The sequence below is a fragment of the Coffea arabica genome, chromosome 2c, assembly GCF_036785885.1.
Source record: "Coffea arabica cultivar ET-39 chromosome 2c, Coffea Arabica ET-39 HiFi, whole genome shotgun sequence".
Taxonomy (NCBI): domain Eukaryota; kingdom Viridiplantae; phylum Streptophyta; class Magnoliopsida; order Gentianales; family Rubiaceae; genus Coffea; species Coffea arabica.
Window position 1 is genome coordinate 15,685,649 of NC_092312.1, and position 16,762 is coordinate 15,702,410.

The window sequence follows — 16,762 nt, forward strand, 5'->3', positions numbered from 1 at the left end:
GTTTCTAAATGCTGCAATCCAAGTCCAAATACACAATTAAACAAGCAAATTTCACCAAGGAAAGTTGCCATTTCAAAAGGCCCAAATACAGCTAGTTTGGAGCAGGGTTGTTATTGAGTCAAATCGAATCTAAGTAGCACACCACTCAAACTCTGCTCACCACTCAAACTGTGCTCAAATAAAAGTACTTGAATTTGAACTCATCAAGTCCTTCAAGTTGAGTTGGAATTCAAGTTTAACCTTATTTTATCTTTACTTGAACACGATCAAATTGAGTTCAATGGAGTTTTCAAACTCAAATTTTTAGTAAATTTCGTAAGTTTGTAATAAATAATTAAAAATTATATAATAAATACACTAATTGATAAAAGTTTGACGAGTACTCAAATTTTGATTTTTTTACTCGAAGTCAACTCGATTACCTTGTCAAGTAATTTGAATTCTAGTACTCGACTCCAATTGGATCAATTCGCGACCAACCCTTGATTGAATTATCTTTGAGTCCGAGTTGCAGTAGTTGGTTTTATTTACTCTCCTAATTTCATTTTCGGGGGGAGAACACTTGCAATCTGGCCCAATCAACAAGCGGAGCCCACATCCTCAGATTTTCCCATCTAGAAAGTTCACCAATTTACGAAAATACCCTCTCCGAAGAGACGGATGTTCTGATCTGTTCCCTCCGTTCTTCGCGACTCCACACTCCTCATTTTCTGTTTGTAATAATTCTCCAGTCGCAAATTTAATACTTTAATTGAAAGAAAAGAAAAAATCTGTAATGCAGCATCTGCTGATTCAGAAACCTCCAACAATCACCACATGTTCAATAACAACCGCTTCAAGCGGAAGATTTACTCCGTCGATTTTGCCGCCGATGTCCACCACCAAACTACCACGGCTGCAGCAGATAACACCTGTGGGCTGTCGGAGACGTAGGATAAAGTGTATGGCAAACCCGAGGAGATTGAAAATGGTGGCAAACCAGATAAGAAGAGAGATTTCAGACATGCTAATCACTGACAAGGTTTTGCAGTGTGCCGTCCTACCGGAAGCTGCTCTCGGCGCCGATCGTTATCTATCGTCTCTCACTACTGTCAGCGACGTCGAAGTCTCCGCCGACTTGCAGGTACCTTGTTCTTTGTTCTTTTGGGATGAATTATTGCATCCTAGATAATAGTGTACTTAGCTAACTTGCTGATTAAATGTACAATACCTGTGGCCACTGGTTCAAGTTTCGTCGGTGTAACCGGACTGCTTGTCTTGCTACCTAATAGCTATAGGGTACATTGTGAAACACGGAGTCATTTTGGAGTATTTTCTCTGACGTAGTAGTCAAAGGCGCCACAAGAGAATTGAACAAGGTACTCGCGCTTAATATATGGTCCCTATAAACGGTGTATTAGCAACTCATGTGCATGGTATGATAATACTTAGTGTTGAATGAATTGAGAACCTTAAGTTTTTCAGAACTGTTGAAGCTAACCCTTAACCAGGATTGAAATTTAGAATACCAGGCTTGTGATGAATGAGCAGTATCTAAGTATTCTAGCAGTGACATCTGATGCGTTCAGGTGAACTTGTATCTAAGTATTCTAGCAGTAAAGAATGGCAGCGTCAACAGGCTCATTATTTGATTTGTGTATGTGCCCAAGTGGACAAATAGTTGATAGTCATGTCGGATGATTATGAATGATGATTTCTTGTGATCTGTAGCACAATATGCAGTCAGATGACCAGTGCAGGTGATCCTTGATAACATGCTAGTTGAAAGGGCGGCCTTGTCATTGTTGCTTCAAGAACTTGTGGGCTTGTCTTTTAAGGCTTCCTGCACTTTTTGTAGGTTGTAAAAGTTTATGTATCTGTATTTGGTGATGAAAGAGGAAAGGAAGTAGCACTTACAGGGCTGAAGTCCAAAGCAAAATATGTTCGGAGCGAGCTAGGGAGGCGCATGAAATTAAGGCTGACTCCTGAGATTCGCTTTATTGAGGATGAGTCTCTAGAACAAGGGAGCAGGGTAAGAAGTTACTATTCTTCGTCTGATGCAACGAAATCACATTTGATCCTGCTTTTTAGGTTATCATCTGCTTTTTCTGATGCTTATCCAAGAGATAAACACAAAATATTTACACTGCTGCAAAAACTCAGCAGCTTTCGCTTTGAGCACTTCTGTTTACCTTTATTAATTCCCTATCAAGATCTCTACTTACACAATGTTGGTAGCTTCCAAATCCTAATTCCCTTGTCTGGTTTAATTGGCTATCATTTACTTTTAGTTTATGTGATGCTTCGATTTTGATGAAAATGAGAAAAACAAGAAGAAATAGAGAGAGCTACTTTCAGTTGTCAAGAAAAAAACCTGTAGGGGTTTATCAGATAACTCTGTGATTAGTTTCTTAGCTGTTTACTGTATGAGCAAGAGACAAGTAGACATTTTAAATATGCAGTGGCCAGTAGACCTTGTGATTGCAACAACCTGTCTGAGCATGCTATCAAGTTCATTTTCACTCGTAATTTCCTGAGCATATTCAAAAATTCAACTACTTCGCTAATACAATCTCTAATTTAGAAAAAGAGCATGTAATTACTTGAAATGCATTTTTGGATTTATCATACCTCAATTTTCAAGACAAATGTGGCATGTGATGTTGACTGAAAAACTTGCAGTTGATCATGATGCAGTCCTTAAAAGGCTTTGAATTTCGTGAGTTTGTAGAATATGTACATGTGGGTGTGTGGTTGTGTGGGTGTGTAAACATACACACACATATATTTATACAGATATATGTGATGAACTGCATTTTAGTTTTGTACCAATGTATCCTATGCCTAAGCTTAAAAGCTTCATGATTTGGTGGTTTTCATTCTGTATGCGCTTTAGTGCTTGCTTAACCATAGATCCTTTTTCAGGTTATTGCTATATTGGACAGAATAAAGAAAGAGAATGAGGAAAAGGAGGCAAATGGTCAAGGGGATGATCAGTACGAGTCATCTAATCAAACTGAAGAAGATGAGGAGTGGGAGGGTGATGATGACGAAGGAATTATTTATGTCAAGTAGTTCCTTGGAATGGGGGGTGTGACTTGTGAGTAGCGATTTCAGAGTTGAGCATGCTTGGCTTCTTAAATGGTTATTATTCCATTGACTCGGTGAATTAATCATTTTCAACAACTCAAAATTTAGCAACATTTCATGGTTTGCAGGACTGGTGTTTTCATAGTTTGCATGCAACAAGTTGAGCAATCTGTAAATACTTAATAATGAAGTATTCAGCTTTTGTCAAGACATGCTCTAACTTCGCTTTATTCCTACAGATTAGTGCGCTGACTTCCTGAAGTTATATAACAGAAAGGTGAAGAATGTTACTTGTGGACAATATGCATCTGGATGAAAGGACCTGGCCGTAAAACCTTCTTTCCTTGCTCATCTTTGGTGCAGCAATAGAATAAACCGTCTCATTTTAGATTAATATGTTATCACTGAGTCGTCATGCTCTTAATGTCCCGTTCTGAGGTAGGAGTTCTGTGTATAAACCTAAGACTAGATCTATAAAAAATGTATAAACCATGGATTAACGCAAGGGAGCATCTATATTGTTACAGAAGAAAGGCCACTGATCTTCGGAAGTTACAGTCGCTTCAGACTACGGATGAATATCGCTTGAATACCCAGGGAAACTGGAAGAGATGTTACAGCGATTGCTAAACCGTGGAAAAGAAAAGATTGGCACACTACACGGTGGCAAAACTATTTCTGAGAGCCACTGCCGTCGAGGGCAAGGAAGTTCCCCAAATTACGATAATTTTTTGAAAGACCGCCCAAATAGTGAATTTTTTTTTTTTGAAAAAAAAAACGTACTTAACAAATAAAATTTACGAACAATGCATTTATTGATTGCATTTCATAAATAAATGCCTGAGTAAATCAAAGAAAGTATTGGCTAATCTTGTCATGAAACATCGCAATCACCAAATGCCCTGTTAACCATTTGAGAAGATGTTTGAAAAATATAACCTTTTGGGATTTTTTTTTTCTTTTTAATTAAAAAGCCCCACTTGAATATACTCCGTCGAGAGCAGTGGCATTGACCATCCGCCTTTAACCCCACAGCTACCAACATCCGTGACATGCTTTTGATTTCAACATCACTCCTCAAGGCGGATGGGAAGGAAACTATACTGTTAGACCCTGTGCCACTTCGGTGGAGATCCCATTGGCCTTGTTTCACCACTAAAGACACTAAGAAAGCCTACTCCCAGCCACCACAATGATGAACATCGTATGATTCTGCGGACAGGCTCCAAATGCTGCATGTGACGCGACGGAAATAAAAATTTTCACTTCAATGCTAATTGGCAGACAGGTTCGAGAGGCCAAGTGGCCAACCTGCAGATACATGCCCAAATTCTAGTATTGAACATGAGTGTGTCAGAATTTAGGGCATTATACCAGTGATGGAGAGATGATCAAATCGAATTATGCAGCATCACCTTGCCCATTAAAAGTAATAACCAATTATTTTTCGTAAACTCTTAAGCATCCCATCTGTTGTCATGGAGAAGATTTAACCACTGTCATGATGGTTAAAGCCATGATCAAACGACAACTCTTAAGGGGGGGAAAAAAACAATTGAAGAGTAAGTAGAAAATGATGGTCCTATTAACCAGGCCGAAGTGAACTTTCATCACTATATTATTGCTGTCCGCAGGCAAAACCAGCAATCTTCCAAATCAGTGATGTGCCTTGGCTTCAGCCTTCTTCAGAGAGTTGGCCTTCACCTGGGATACAAAACAACGCAGTAAATCAGCATAAATCAGAAAAAGGCAGTACTGTATCCTGCGACATCGATATCTTGAATATTGAAACTACTGGCAGAATATGTACTCGCAAGAAAAAAAAGATTAACAGTTTGAACAGGAACAAATGAGCAAAATTACTTTAATAATACTCAGAAGTATCTTGAAGATACAATCAGCAAAGTAAATAGAACACAAGATAAGACGGCAAACAACTAAAATACCATATAAACAAGTTTTTTGTAACCTAAATTTACAGATTAAGGGTAAATATTTTGTCTAGGGAATAACCTTAAAGCGTGCCTGCAAATTTGTTCCTGCTTTCAGGGTGGAAAAGAAGCAAGCAGCAGCAAAAACCATGAACATAAATCAATCCAAAACCATCACCAAAAACAGAAATGCCCTGGGAATATAAATTGTACAAGAGGAACTTTATGTTCCCCCACAAACCAACCCCAACTCTTGAAAGAATTCTGCAACGCCACATTACTTGAAGGCCAGATTCATTTGAGCTATAGTACATCAGAGATAAAAATTACAATTTAACCAAGCTATATACAAATGCTAAGTAGATAGAATCTACCTCTTGATAAAGTGATCAATAAACCTACCGAAATTTTCTCAAGTACAGAAGACACCTAGCACAATCCTGTCATCTACAGATATTAAGACTACAACCGAGCAATGCCAGCCCAAGAGTAAAGGATATCCAAGACCTAGATGATTAACTGAATAAGCTCATTTCAGGAATAACAAAAGGTAATTAAAAACCACCTACCCAATACTTGTCACCACTTTAGGTTAAAACCTCAACAAGCACCTAAGAAGCAAGCATCAACTAACATTCTCACCACTTGGTATAAACTTATTTTGACACATAGTACCACTCTCGCCCCATCTTTGCAATTAAAGGAAACTAGAGAAGGGCAAAAGGTACACAATCTTTAAAAGTAAAGGATAGTCAAAAAGTTCTATCCTACATCTTTGCGGTTTAGTTCTACATTTGCACACTTTCTCAGAAATTGTAAACTATCACATATTCTTTAATTTTCATTTTCCATTGTAATCATAGTGAGCGTAACAATTAAATTATCGATCTCTTTTTCCCTTTTTTTTGGAAGGGGGGGATTTATTATTGATCTTATCTTCATTTATAAATTTAAAGAAGTTAAATCCATCAACTACTGGGCCTTTTTTACTTTAGCCTCTAAAACCACCCTCTAACACAGTTTAAAAAACAACAAAATGCTACGGTCCTTTTTGTGTACGATACCCATGATTTTAATACACTTGCATCTTGCCACATCAATAAGTGATTTAAACTTTTGAAATCATGTACGGGTTGATAACTCTTGTTTTATATCCAACAGTGAATTTAATCTCATCCATACATTACCCTAAAGGGACTGTAAAACTCCCCAAAAAATAACAAATCTACATACACCATACATGTTCATTTCTGACTATGTAAACCCAAATCACCAACTGACACAAAATAATTACACAAAAAGAACTCAAAATCAGACAAAAGTAAACAAAAGGAAAACTTCAAAAAATTAGAGAAAAATAGAAAAATAATAGAGAATAATACCTTAAGATACTTGAGCTTCAGGTTTCCATAGACGACTCCAAACGTTAAGACTGAAGCACGAGCCACCTGCCACCAGTTAAACGCAAACGAAAAAAATCCAAATTAAATCACACATCAATGAAATTGTGGGAAATTAAAGCTGGCGGCGGAGCTAGGCAGAGGGGAAAATCCGGCGGGGGGAGGTTTACCAAGGCGAGAGTGCTGGTGCCGGAGTAGAGTCCAGGAGGAGGCGACATTTGCTTCTGATCGCTGAAATCAAAGAAAGAAGAAGTGCAGATGCTGCGAATACCGCCCCAAATCTAAGGTCTCTCTGAGACTCAAAGCCCTAATTTTCGTCGGACACCAGTTTGAAAATTAGAAATGTTGGGGAGATGGGGTTTTGCGGTTCTACGAGTGTGCCGGCTGTGACCTAGTGCGATCGGGTCCACTGTTATATGGTTATTGTATATGCTCCTACGCTCTCATGTCCAAACGACAGCGTTTAGACGCTAAACTTTCCGTAATTGCTGTTTTAGTAGTTTCATAGCCCACAAGGTTTCAAAAATATGGTAAATCGTCTCTTAAGAATTTTAAATTGATAACCAGGCGCCAGCCCCGGCCCAATTTATCATACCATTATGACCCCACAAGTACTACTATTGTTTATTAGGGCCTACCATTAGAAAAATATACTGGGTTTTATACAAAAACTTTTTGTTGTTTACATAAATCAAATTGATATAAAAAAATCAAGTTAAAATATTTTTTTTTATTAAAGAACTTTGGTTTATAATGTTATAGTTATTTAATACTTAGACTGGGCTGATTATATGTAGCTATAAATAAAGGTAAGCTGTGATTGGATAATGAGGGGGTAAAAGTTATTCATTTTTTATAACGGTGAAGTTGGAAGTTCAAAAGACGACTAAAATTATTTACCCTAACTCGTATTCCTCTGGTTTTATATACTATATAGATACGAGGGCAAATGGAAGAGATTAGCTGCTTAAACCCGAGATTGGATTGTTGAAATTCAAAGGGAATTTAATTACCTTTTGTTTTAAATAAGCAAGGCTTAGGGCTTAAGGCCCTTAACTCAAGTCATTCCTTTAGAATGAATGATATTAGAAGCTGCTGTAGTATTTGACCTTCTTTGCTGTAAGAAAAGCTGGGCATGAAATTGCAAATCAGAATATTTCTAAAGCTTGCATCATCAGGGAAGCCTGGATTCTGATGCTTCTTTTTTTTTCTCAACCACTTCGTGTATTATGAGCTGGGCGTGTTGAGACTTGACAATGCAATTAACACTACACTAACATCTGTGTTTCGGCTTTCAGATAGTTTGTTGCCGTCTTTTCTTCTCATGATCAAGCTCTCCTTCTCGAGGGATATTTCTGCGTTCAATGCTGTGATATTGTACTTGACATTTTAACGCGGCAGCCACTCAGTATCCTAGAAACCTTTCCAGATTGATCTTACTAGTAGCTGGTTCCTCATTTTTGTCCCTATCATGTAATATACTGGGCTTGGGGCTGTAGCTTCACCAAACAACTGATAGCTTGCTCTGTGTGACTGGGGAAACATTATTATCAAAGAAAATGAAAAAATACTGGGCATTCTCAATCCTGAAACATATCATTCTCAAATGGAGAAGCAACCTAAAATGGCTTGAATCATTTGTTCTACCTTCTTTTGAGGGCTGTCAACATGTAATACTGAAAACATCTTGATCTTTTAATATTTGCTACAGTTAAGTCCAATACATGTCCTGATACCGTTGTGCTTATTGAGCACCATCTGTTTTGTTGATCTCTTCATCTGTGGTTTAAAAGATACAACAATGAGCACCAGAGTAATGGTAATGGAGCTTAAGATGGACAAACTTAAAAAAACCCAACTGAACGAGCAGGTACTGACACACATAAACAACCAAGCAGGAAATCAGCTCCAAACTGTTATCTGGTAAGGGGTAATATTGCTCCAAACTGCAACACGCAGAACCCAATGAAATGATTGGTTACAGAAATGCCGCTCATCGTTGACGGATACTGCACCTGGAGTTTTTTCGCCTTTTATTTGAAATGGATGATTTAGCTGCAGCTGTATTTCAGAAAGTTCGAAGCACTGACCTGGTTTTTTTCCCCTTTCAAATTATCCTGCTAGATGTGTTCTAAGGTTGCATCTTGATGCGACACTTTTTTCAGATTTTAACAATATGCCTTTTGTAGGCGTAATTCAACTGCTCTTCTTGTGATACAGGTCTTGCTAAAGAAAGCTTAAGGTTACCATATGTAATAGCTTTTTCTCTTTTAACTTCTTTATATACTGGACCATGTTCTCTCATACAAACATGAGAATTAATACAGACTAATTTTTTTTTTTTTTTGCAATTTTTCCCTTTTGACGTACGAAATATCTTGCATACCTTGAGATCGAGGAATGATGGTCCAGGTATCTTGGAGGTGGGAGCCAAATAGAGGTGTCAAAATGGGTGACTTGGGCGGGTTTGGGTTGGGTAAAATGGGTAATGGGTATAAGTGAGTCAACTCATTTATACCCATTTAATTAGATGGGTATAAATGGGTAAGTCAAAAAATGAATTGGGTAACCCAATTACCCATTTATAACTCATTTATTTTAACTTTTTGCAAACTCATTTAAATTCATTTTTGCAAACTAAGTTATTAATTTATACCACTCTTTGTACCCATCATTAGTTTTAAATATTTACTTATAATGTTCAATAAACTTAAATACTAATTTTTTTCATTTATACTCTATGTCACAAAATTACCTATTATTTAATAATTGAATAATACGAATATAAAAATTTGAATTAAGTACTATAAAAATTAATATAAAAACTTAATCCAAAAATTTTGAACCCCTAACATTTTTTTCATATATAAATTTAAAATTTCATTTTATAAAGATAAGAAAATAGGCTAAAATTTATTATAAATTGGTAATGCTAAAAAATGAGCAAGTTAACAAACTAAGAAAAAATAAAATAATAAGATAAAACCAACAAATAATAATAATAATAATAATAATGTTAACATCATGACAAAATGAAAAATTTGAAAAAAAAAAAGGTAGAGAAAAAGAAGAGACTTGGGGGGAAGAGAATTTTAAATGGGTTAATTGGGTTTGATGGGTTACCCAATAATACCCATTTAATAAATGGGTATTATTGGGTAACCCATTTATACCCATATATAAAAATTTAAGATACCCATACCCATCTATTCATGGACGAGTATGGATAAATCTAGTTAAGTGGGTTGATCTGCGACCTCTAGAGCCAGAGATGCGAACGTGAGAGCTGTCCTTCGCTTCATCCAATATGTTTGTTACCCTTTTCCATTGGCTCAGAAGAGATTTTTTGTAGCCTGCCTTCTACTCTTATATCAATTCTATGCTCCTCCTGGCTGTCTTCGTCAGTGTTTCCAGACAGGCGCGGTGGTTGACTAGACTCCTGGGCCCCTTGACCAGTGAATGTACTGCTCATCCAGTCGTCTTGCGTCGTGACTCCCGTCCCGCTTTGGCGTCCAATTACAATTTTCTACAACTTCATGCTCTGCTTTTTCCACATTTCACTGAGAGACATAAATTAGTAGGCCACCGTCAAGCCTTTTTAAGGCTTGGTTGGTGGGAAACAAAGGTTTAAACCTGTCTCTCACTAATTGTTATCGGTGTTATTTTTTAAATTTATATGGGTGTATAATATATTCGTCTGATATGATAGTAGTTCAGTTTTCGTTGATCTCTTCATAGATCTTGGTGAATCCTTTCCTTGAATAAGATAGAATAGAAGTATGAATAGATTTAGAATAGATAAATATCGAGTGTGGACAAAAAAAGATTAGTCAAACAACAATTATTGAAAAGGCGCTCCAATTTTTGGCCCATGCACCTGATGTTATTTCAGCTTGAAAAATCAAGAACTCTAATGGGCAACATTGGCATCTTGAGAAGGCTGTAAATGAACGGATATCTTAACGAATAAATAATTCAAGCTCGATTTGATTTGTTAAAAGCTCTCGAGTTCGAACTTGTATATATCCGGCTAGTTAAGGCTAGAATAATTTATAATACTTTTATTTAAAATATATAATAATAATAATAATAATAATCTATGTAGAGTTATACATTTATTATTTTATTATATAGATATATATTTGTGATAATCCAGTATGAAAACTAAATAATTAAGTACATTTTCAAGCTTAAGCCCATCAAATATTAAAATGACTGAATCAAGTTCGAGTCCAAAAAAACGGAATGGATTGACAATTTGAAAGTTCAATTCAATTTGATTGGCTGACCAACGCCAAACTTGAGCAGTGCGGTTCATTGAAGAGGTCGATTAATTATTAGAAATCAATTAAGTAATACAGCAGAAATGATGATGCAAGTATTGAATATTGGCTATGCTGAGCATACTTTTCTCCGGAAACCTGTAGAGACTCCAGAGTGAATATCATTTTATGCGTGGGGTGGGTGCCAAGTTCCCCAACTCTCTCCGGTGGTCTGGATTCCCTAATTGCCTATTAGTAATTTGCTGCAGTGTTTGACCAGTGTAGCCGAAAGGAAACCTAGTCAATCATAAGCCCTGTGAAAAGTTCCTCACGCGACTTCAAAAGTTACCAACTTCTTCGTAAAATTAAATTTACTTACGTAAATTTTTACTTTTATAAAAAAAATCATAAGCCCTATGAAAATTGAAAGCTACAACCCTACCACGTTGTAGTATTACCTCACCGTCTGACACCCATGCTTGTCTTACGGGTCTCACAAGGCTATAGTACTTTGCAGCTTTCTTTCAGAAGAGTAGAATCGTTCAAAGCTTTATACACCATGCTTGTCCTGCGACCCTCACATTCAAGAGGACTTTGCAATTTGCATCTTTCTTGAAGAGCAGAATCGTTCAAAGCGGAAATGGGGCAGGGGTTAACGGTCCAGATTTTCTCTCAAAAATTTGTGCGGTTGAGATAACAAGATGTAACTCAATTTCCGCGTCGTGTGTGGGACCCATCACTATCTGTTGTGAAAATATATCCTGTGAAAAAAAAATTACACGATGTACAAAGAGAGTTACGGCCAGTTGATAATGGCTACAATTGGCAGGGACGGTTGCAGGTGCAACCGTCCGTGTCCCGCGTCCGTTCAAAGCTTTATCAGCACCGTATTAGAAAAGTTGATACACTACTATTATTTCAATTTTTTTTTTTTGGATCAGATACGATAGATTTTAATCTATATCTACTCCTGTTCCATGCTAAAAAAGAAGGAGGGTGATCACTGATCACTATCTAAATAGATGTCTACGCAAACTTTTCAGAAATTTTCTCTTGATTTATATCTAACGGGAAATGAATAACACTATTCCAATTGTTAGACTTTTCTTTTATATAGATTCCCTATTCCTAATTGTTGTGACACATAAAATACTAGAAAAGAAAATTTTGTAACTATCAAGAGTAAAGAAGGAATGAAAATATTCCTTTATGATAAATAAAAGCGAGAAAATTCAGGTCAAACTCGAATTTTCTTACTTAACTTTAGCTTAATTTACTTTGACGAAAGGGCAAAAAAATTTCCAAACCCTTTTTTAGTTTAGTTAGGTTTAAGTCTGTGGAGAATAAAATTCTACAACTAATAATTCATTTATTGTCAAACTGATCCATTTACAATCTATTATTCAAATCGAAAAGTTTCCAAAATTACCCTCGAATAATGGAGAAGGGAAATTTCCCTCCATATGAGTCATGACACATGGGACAAAAAAAAGGAAATTCGGAAGACAAAAGGTACGGAACCTTTTGTCATTGTCGATTATCTTTTCTCTCTCCTCTATTAGCCATTTTTCCCTTCATTTTTTCTCTCTCCTCTTCTATCCATAAAAAGTGCCACATGCATGCGGGCTCTGAATAAAAAGAAAATTAGCTATCTAAAACTCTTTTTAATTTATTCATGTATAGAGCAAAATTAAAGACAATAATAACAGATTATTAATGAAAAATTCTTACATTTGGATTGTAAGTTATTTGGGATTATTTGAGATATTTTTACTGTAGCACTTTTTGTGATGTGATGTATGTGAGATATAAAGATATTGGGAAGATAAAAAGGTGTATTGAAAATTGTAAAGATGATGTAAGCAAATAAAATTGGGGAAATATGAAGCAATCCAAACAAACCATTGTAATTTGAGCAACAGTAAAATTATCTTCTCGGATTTTCAAGTGTTCAAGAGGTGCACCATGGTGCTTCTTTACCATATCCATACATTTTTTAAGGCGATCTTTCAATGTTATTTGAAGCACTTTGTGGAATTTTTATGATACTTTTGGTTGACAAAGAAAAATTTTAAAAGCTGTTGGATCTGTTGAAATGAAAGAGAAAAAATAGGCTGTAATTGGATGGAAGCATGAAAGAGAAAAAATAGGCTAAAAAGCATCAAACACCCCTTTTTAGGGTTAATCATATTTAATACCCTTAAGGTATATCCCATTTTTCAGTTTACCCCCTAACCTTTAATTTTGTTCACTTAATCCCTTATAGAATAAAATTGTCCTTGCATTATTTTGACTTTTCATTTACCTTGTTTTCTTTTCTTCTATTTCTTTATTTCTTTTTTCTTTATTTAATTCATCCTCTTCCCTATGAAAAATTTCACATTAATGATTGAAATTAAAAAAGAGGCATTGCAGAGATCCATCTTCTCCTTAAATAATTAAAAAAATATTCAAATCACTTTCCTAAAATACAATTTTTTTAGCCTTTCAATTCTTTTAATTTTGAATTTTTCTCTTTCCTTTCTAGTTTCTCATTTTATTTTCAAGAAAATATCTTAAAATGAAATTATGACCTGATTAATAATCATCAATTGAAATTTGTGACACGTGGCATCATACAAAAATCAAAATTAGTTTTTGATATTTTTTAAATTTTCACAAAAAAATATGTAATTACAAACTCAAAACAAAAATTTTCGTTGAAATGAAATTTTCTATTGGGAAGGATGAAAGAGAGAATAAAGAGAAAAAGAAATAAAAGAAAGGAAAATAATTTCATCTTATGATACTTTCTTGATAATAAAATGAGAAATTAGAAAGGAAAGAGGAAAATTCAAAATTGAATATTTTTTTTAATCATTTAAGAAGAAGATAGATCTCTGCAATTTCTCTTTTTTAATCTCAATCATTAAGGTGAAGATTTTTGTGGAAAAAAGAAAGAATTAAATAAAAAAGAAAGAGAAAAACAAATAAAAGAAAAAAAAATAAGGAAAATAAAAAGTCAAAATAATGCAAGAACAATTTTGTCCTATAGGGGTTTAAGTGAGCAAAATTAAAAGTTAGGAAGTAAACTGAGGAATGAAATATATTTTAAGGGGATTAAATGTGATTAACCTATTTTATAGCTCATTGAGGGACATTTTAGTCGGCTAAAACAAACGGCTCTCTTCCCATAGTAATTTCGGCATCTCGACGTTTTTAACGGTGCAATTACTTAGCTGGATTGACGAAGGGGATAAACTGTGAAAAAATAAATATTATGGGGTAAATTGAAAAATGACACATACTTAAAGGGGATAAAATGCTATTAACCCAAATTTTTGTGATAGCTAACTACTCTAAAAAGTAGATAGTTGCAATCAGTTCAATCAGGAAGAGTTCTGCAAGTTGCAAAGCCAATGAGCACTGAGCAGTGACTCACCGACAGGTTCCCGAACCCACCCCACCAATTAAGTTAGTTGTAGTTAAAAGCCCAGTAAGTAGTAAAAACTATTCCCCCGTTGCTTCGCCCGCCCTCAAACGGTCATTTTTTTTGTCAAAATCATAAATCTAATCCCAGAACAGTTCTCAAAAGCCGACAACTCTTGAGGGTGTCACAAGGACTTATAACCTAACCCAAACCCAACCCCAACCCCGATGTGAGATAATCAACCTCCACAAAGGAGCCTGCCCTTCGGCGCGAATCTTTTCGCCCGTAACTATTCGGACCCTCACTCCCCGTGATAAGCTGACTGTCTTCTCTCAACATTGTTGTTGTTTTTTTGTCAAAATCATAAATTTAATCCCAAAACAGTCCTCAAAAGCCGGCAACTCTTGAGGGTGTCCCAAGGACTTATAACCTAACCTAAACCCATCCCCAACCCCAACCCCAATGTGGGATAATCAACCTCCACAAAGGAGCCGCCCTCAAACGGTCATTTACCAAGTAGTAATACTACTAGAAGTGGTAGTTGGATAAAGGACCTAAACCTAGCCGTAACATCCTGGCTATTCGTACATAGTCCAACTTTCTCATTTGATTTCCCTCACCTCCCTTACTCTTCCCTGCGCAATCCCATGGCCGCCTCCGTCGCCACCGCAGCAGCCGCCGCCGCCGCGGCCTCCCAGAAGCTCTCTCCGCTTACAACCCCTCCTCATGACAAGCCCTTCTGCTCTTCCTTCTCAAAAACCCTCCTAAAACCCTGCCACCCCGTCACCCACACTCGCAAAGTCCACTGGACCGGTGTCTCGGCCGCTTCCAAGAATCCTATCTCCGACGTCATCTCCGATGTCTCCGACGATTATGACGACAAACCCAGAGAGGAGTGCGGCGTGGTGGGCATCTATGGCGACCCCGAAGCTTCTCGCATGTGCTATTTAGCCCTCCACGCCCTCCAGCACCGCGGCCAAGAAGGCGCCGGCATCGTCTCCGTCCATGACAACGTCCTCAAATCGATTACTGGAGTTGGTTTGGTTTCTGATGTCTTTAACGAGTCCAAGCTATCCCAACTCCCCGGTGACATGGCCATAGGCCATGTCAGATACTCCACCGCGGGCGCGTCCATGCTGAAGAACGTCCAGCCGTTCGTTGCCGGGTACCGATTCGGCTCGGTTGGGGTTGCCCACAATGGCAATTTGGTGAATTATCAATCCCTTCGAGCTCGGCTCGAAGAAAATGGCTCCATTTTTAACACTAGCTCCGATACGGAGGTGGTTCTTCACCTTATTGCGATATCGAAGGAGAGGCCGTTCTTTATGAGGATTGTTGAGGCGTGCAGGGAGCTGGAGGGAGCATATTCGATGGTGTTTTTGACGGAGGATAAGTTGGTTGCGGTTAGGGACCCTTACGGCTTTAGGCCGCTGGTTATGGGCAGGAGGAGCAACGGTGCCGTGGTGTTTGCCTCGGAGACTTGTGCTTTGGATTTGATAGAAGCTACTTACGAGAGAGAGGTGATGCCCGGTGAGGTATTGGTTGTGGATAAAGACGGGGTTGGACCCCTTTGTCTGATGTCTCATCCGGAGCCCAAGTCTTGCATCTTTGAGCACATTTATTTTGCTTTACCCAATTCAGTAGTTTTTGGGAAGTCCGTTTACGAGTCTAGGCGGGCATTTGGGGAAATTTTGGCCACTGTATTCCCCGTTGATTGTGATGTGGTGATAGCTGTGCCTGACTCTGGAGTTGTGGCTGCACTTGGTTACGCTGCAAAAGCAGGGGTTCCGTTTCAACAGGGGTTGATAAGGTCGCATTATGTTGGGCGGACATTCATTGAGCCTTCGCAAAGGATTAGGGACTTTGGAGTCAAGCTTAAGCTTTCGCCAGTGAAAGCGGTTTTGGAAGGGAAGAGAGTTGTGGTTGTAGACGATTCGATTGTGAGGGGAACAACTTCTTCCAAGATTGTTCGGCTGATAAAGGAGGCAGGGGCTAAGGAGGTGCATATGAGGATTGCTAGCCCTCCAATTATAGCTTCTTGTTATTATGGTGTGGACACTCCCAGTGCTGAAGAATTGATATCTAATAGAATGAGTGTGGAGGAGATTAGGGAGTTCATTGGATCAGATTCACTTGCTTTTCTTCCAATTGATAGCTTGAAAGAGCATTTGCGGGAAGACGCACCAAACTTTTGTTATGCTTGCTTTTCTGGTAAGTACCCAGTTTTGCCAAGGGGAAAGGTGAAAAGGGTGGGTGATTTTCTTGATGATGGATTGAGTGGGAGTTTGGAGTCTATTGATGGAGGTTGGCTTTCTGGAACCAGAAATTAGAAGCAAAAGGATACCCGATCACCCACCTAGTTTGATCGGGTCCAATTTGGGGGTTTAGCAGAGAGAGGGGGGAAGAGGAGAGACTATTATTACAGAAAATAAAAGTAGAGAGAGTTTTGACACCTACCTTTGTAATCCATCTTATACGGGAGCTTAGGATGATTTTGAACTTACTAGATTTTATTCTTTTGTTCTTTTAACATTTTGTGGATAAGCTTCTGTTTTATCATTTGTGTGCGTCGAACAAACTCCCGTCTCACGTTTGAACAAACTTTCTTAAACCTTTGAACCATCTCATTTCTCTCCACTTCTGTTTCTCCACCCAATTATCACAAACAAGAGAATTTTTTTTTCCATCACT

At 37.5% G+C, this 16,762-nt stretch overlaps 3 protein-coding genes across 5 annotated transcripts; 2 read left to right on the forward strand and 1 right to left on the reverse strand.

Moving 5' to 3' along the window:
- The first annotated feature begins 594 nt into the window (after positions 1-594).
- Positions 595-3,574, forward strand: LOC113731197 (probable ribosome-binding factor A, chloroplastic). 3 transcript variants are annotated; one of them, XR_003458512.2, is made up of 4 exons: positions 595-1,123; positions 1,838-2,011; positions 2,905-3,228; positions 3,309-3,574. XR_003458512.2 is itself a non-coding variant. In XM_027256312.2 (4 exons), exons 1-3 carry the CDS (start codon positions 776-778, stop codon positions 3,052-3,054), a joined length of 672 nt encoding a protein of 223 aa, XP_027112113.1. In that variant the 5' UTR covers positions 595-775; the 3' UTR covers positions 3,055-3,079; positions 3,309-3,574. The 3 variants fall into 3 exon arrangements, 1 of the variants encoding a protein (XP_027112113.1); XM_027256312.2 differs by having other exon boundaries at positions 2,905-3,079; XR_003458511.2 differs by having other exon boundaries at positions 596-1,123; positions 2,905-3,123.
- Positions 3,575-4,457: 883 nt separating this feature from the next.
- On the reverse strand, positions 4,458-6,802 carry LOC113731198 (uncharacterized). Its single transcript, XM_027256313.2, has 3 exons — positions 6,571-6,802; positions 6,383-6,448; positions 4,458-4,773 (listed from the first exon to the last, which is right to left on the reverse strand). The coding sequence occupies exons 1-3, from the start codon at positions 6,616-6,618 to the stop codon at positions 4,726-4,728; spliced, it is 162 nt and encodes a 53-aa protein (XP_027112114.1). The 5' UTR covers positions 6,619-6,802; the 3' UTR covers positions 4,458-4,725.
- A 7,817-nt stretch (positions 6,803-14,619) lies between these two features.
- Positions 14,620-16,630, forward strand: LOC140035074 (amidophosphoribosyltransferase, chloroplastic-like). Its single transcript, XM_072074565.1, has one exon. It carries the CDS (start codon positions 14,719-14,721, stop codon positions 16,399-16,401), a length of 1,683 nt encoding a protein of 560 aa, XP_071930666.1. The 5' UTR covers positions 14,620-14,718; the 3' UTR covers positions 16,402-16,630.
- Positions 16,631-16,762: the final 132 nt, after the last annotated feature.

What these genes read in the sequence shown, in the direction of transcription:
- LOC113731197 (XM_027256312.2), top strand. Translation starts at nt 776, where the DNA reads ATGCAGCATCTGCTGATTCAGAAACCTCCAACAATCACCACATGTTCA. An exon ending in AAGTCTCCGCCGACTTGCAG is followed by an intron (nt 1,124 to 1,837) that starts GTACCTTGTTCT and finishes CACTTTTTGTAG; the next exon opens with GTTGTAAAAGTTTATGTATC. An exon ending in CTCTAGAACAAGGGAGCAGG is followed by an intron (nt 2,012 to 2,904) that starts GTAAGAAGTTAC and finishes ATCCTTTTTCAG; the next exon opens with GTTATTGCTATATTGGACAG.
- LOC113731198 (XM_027256313.2), bottom strand. Translation starts at nt 6,618, where the DNA reads ATGTCGCCTCCTCCTGGACTCTACTCCGGCACCAGCACTCTCGCCTTG. An exon ending in GCACCAGCACTCTCGCCTTG is followed by an intron (nt 6,449 to 6,570) that starts GTAAACCTCCCC and finishes AACTGGTGGCAG; the next exon opens with GTGGCTCGTGCTTCAGTCTT. An exon ending in TGAAGCTCAAGTATCTTAAG is followed by an intron (nt 4,774 to 6,382) that starts GTATTATTCTCT and finishes TTTGTATCCCAG; the next exon opens with GTGAAGGCCAACTCTCTGAA.
- LOC140035074 (XM_072074565.1), top strand. Translation starts at nt 14,719, where the DNA reads ATGGCCGCCTCCGTCGCCACCGCAGCAGCCGCCGCCGCCGCGGCCTCC.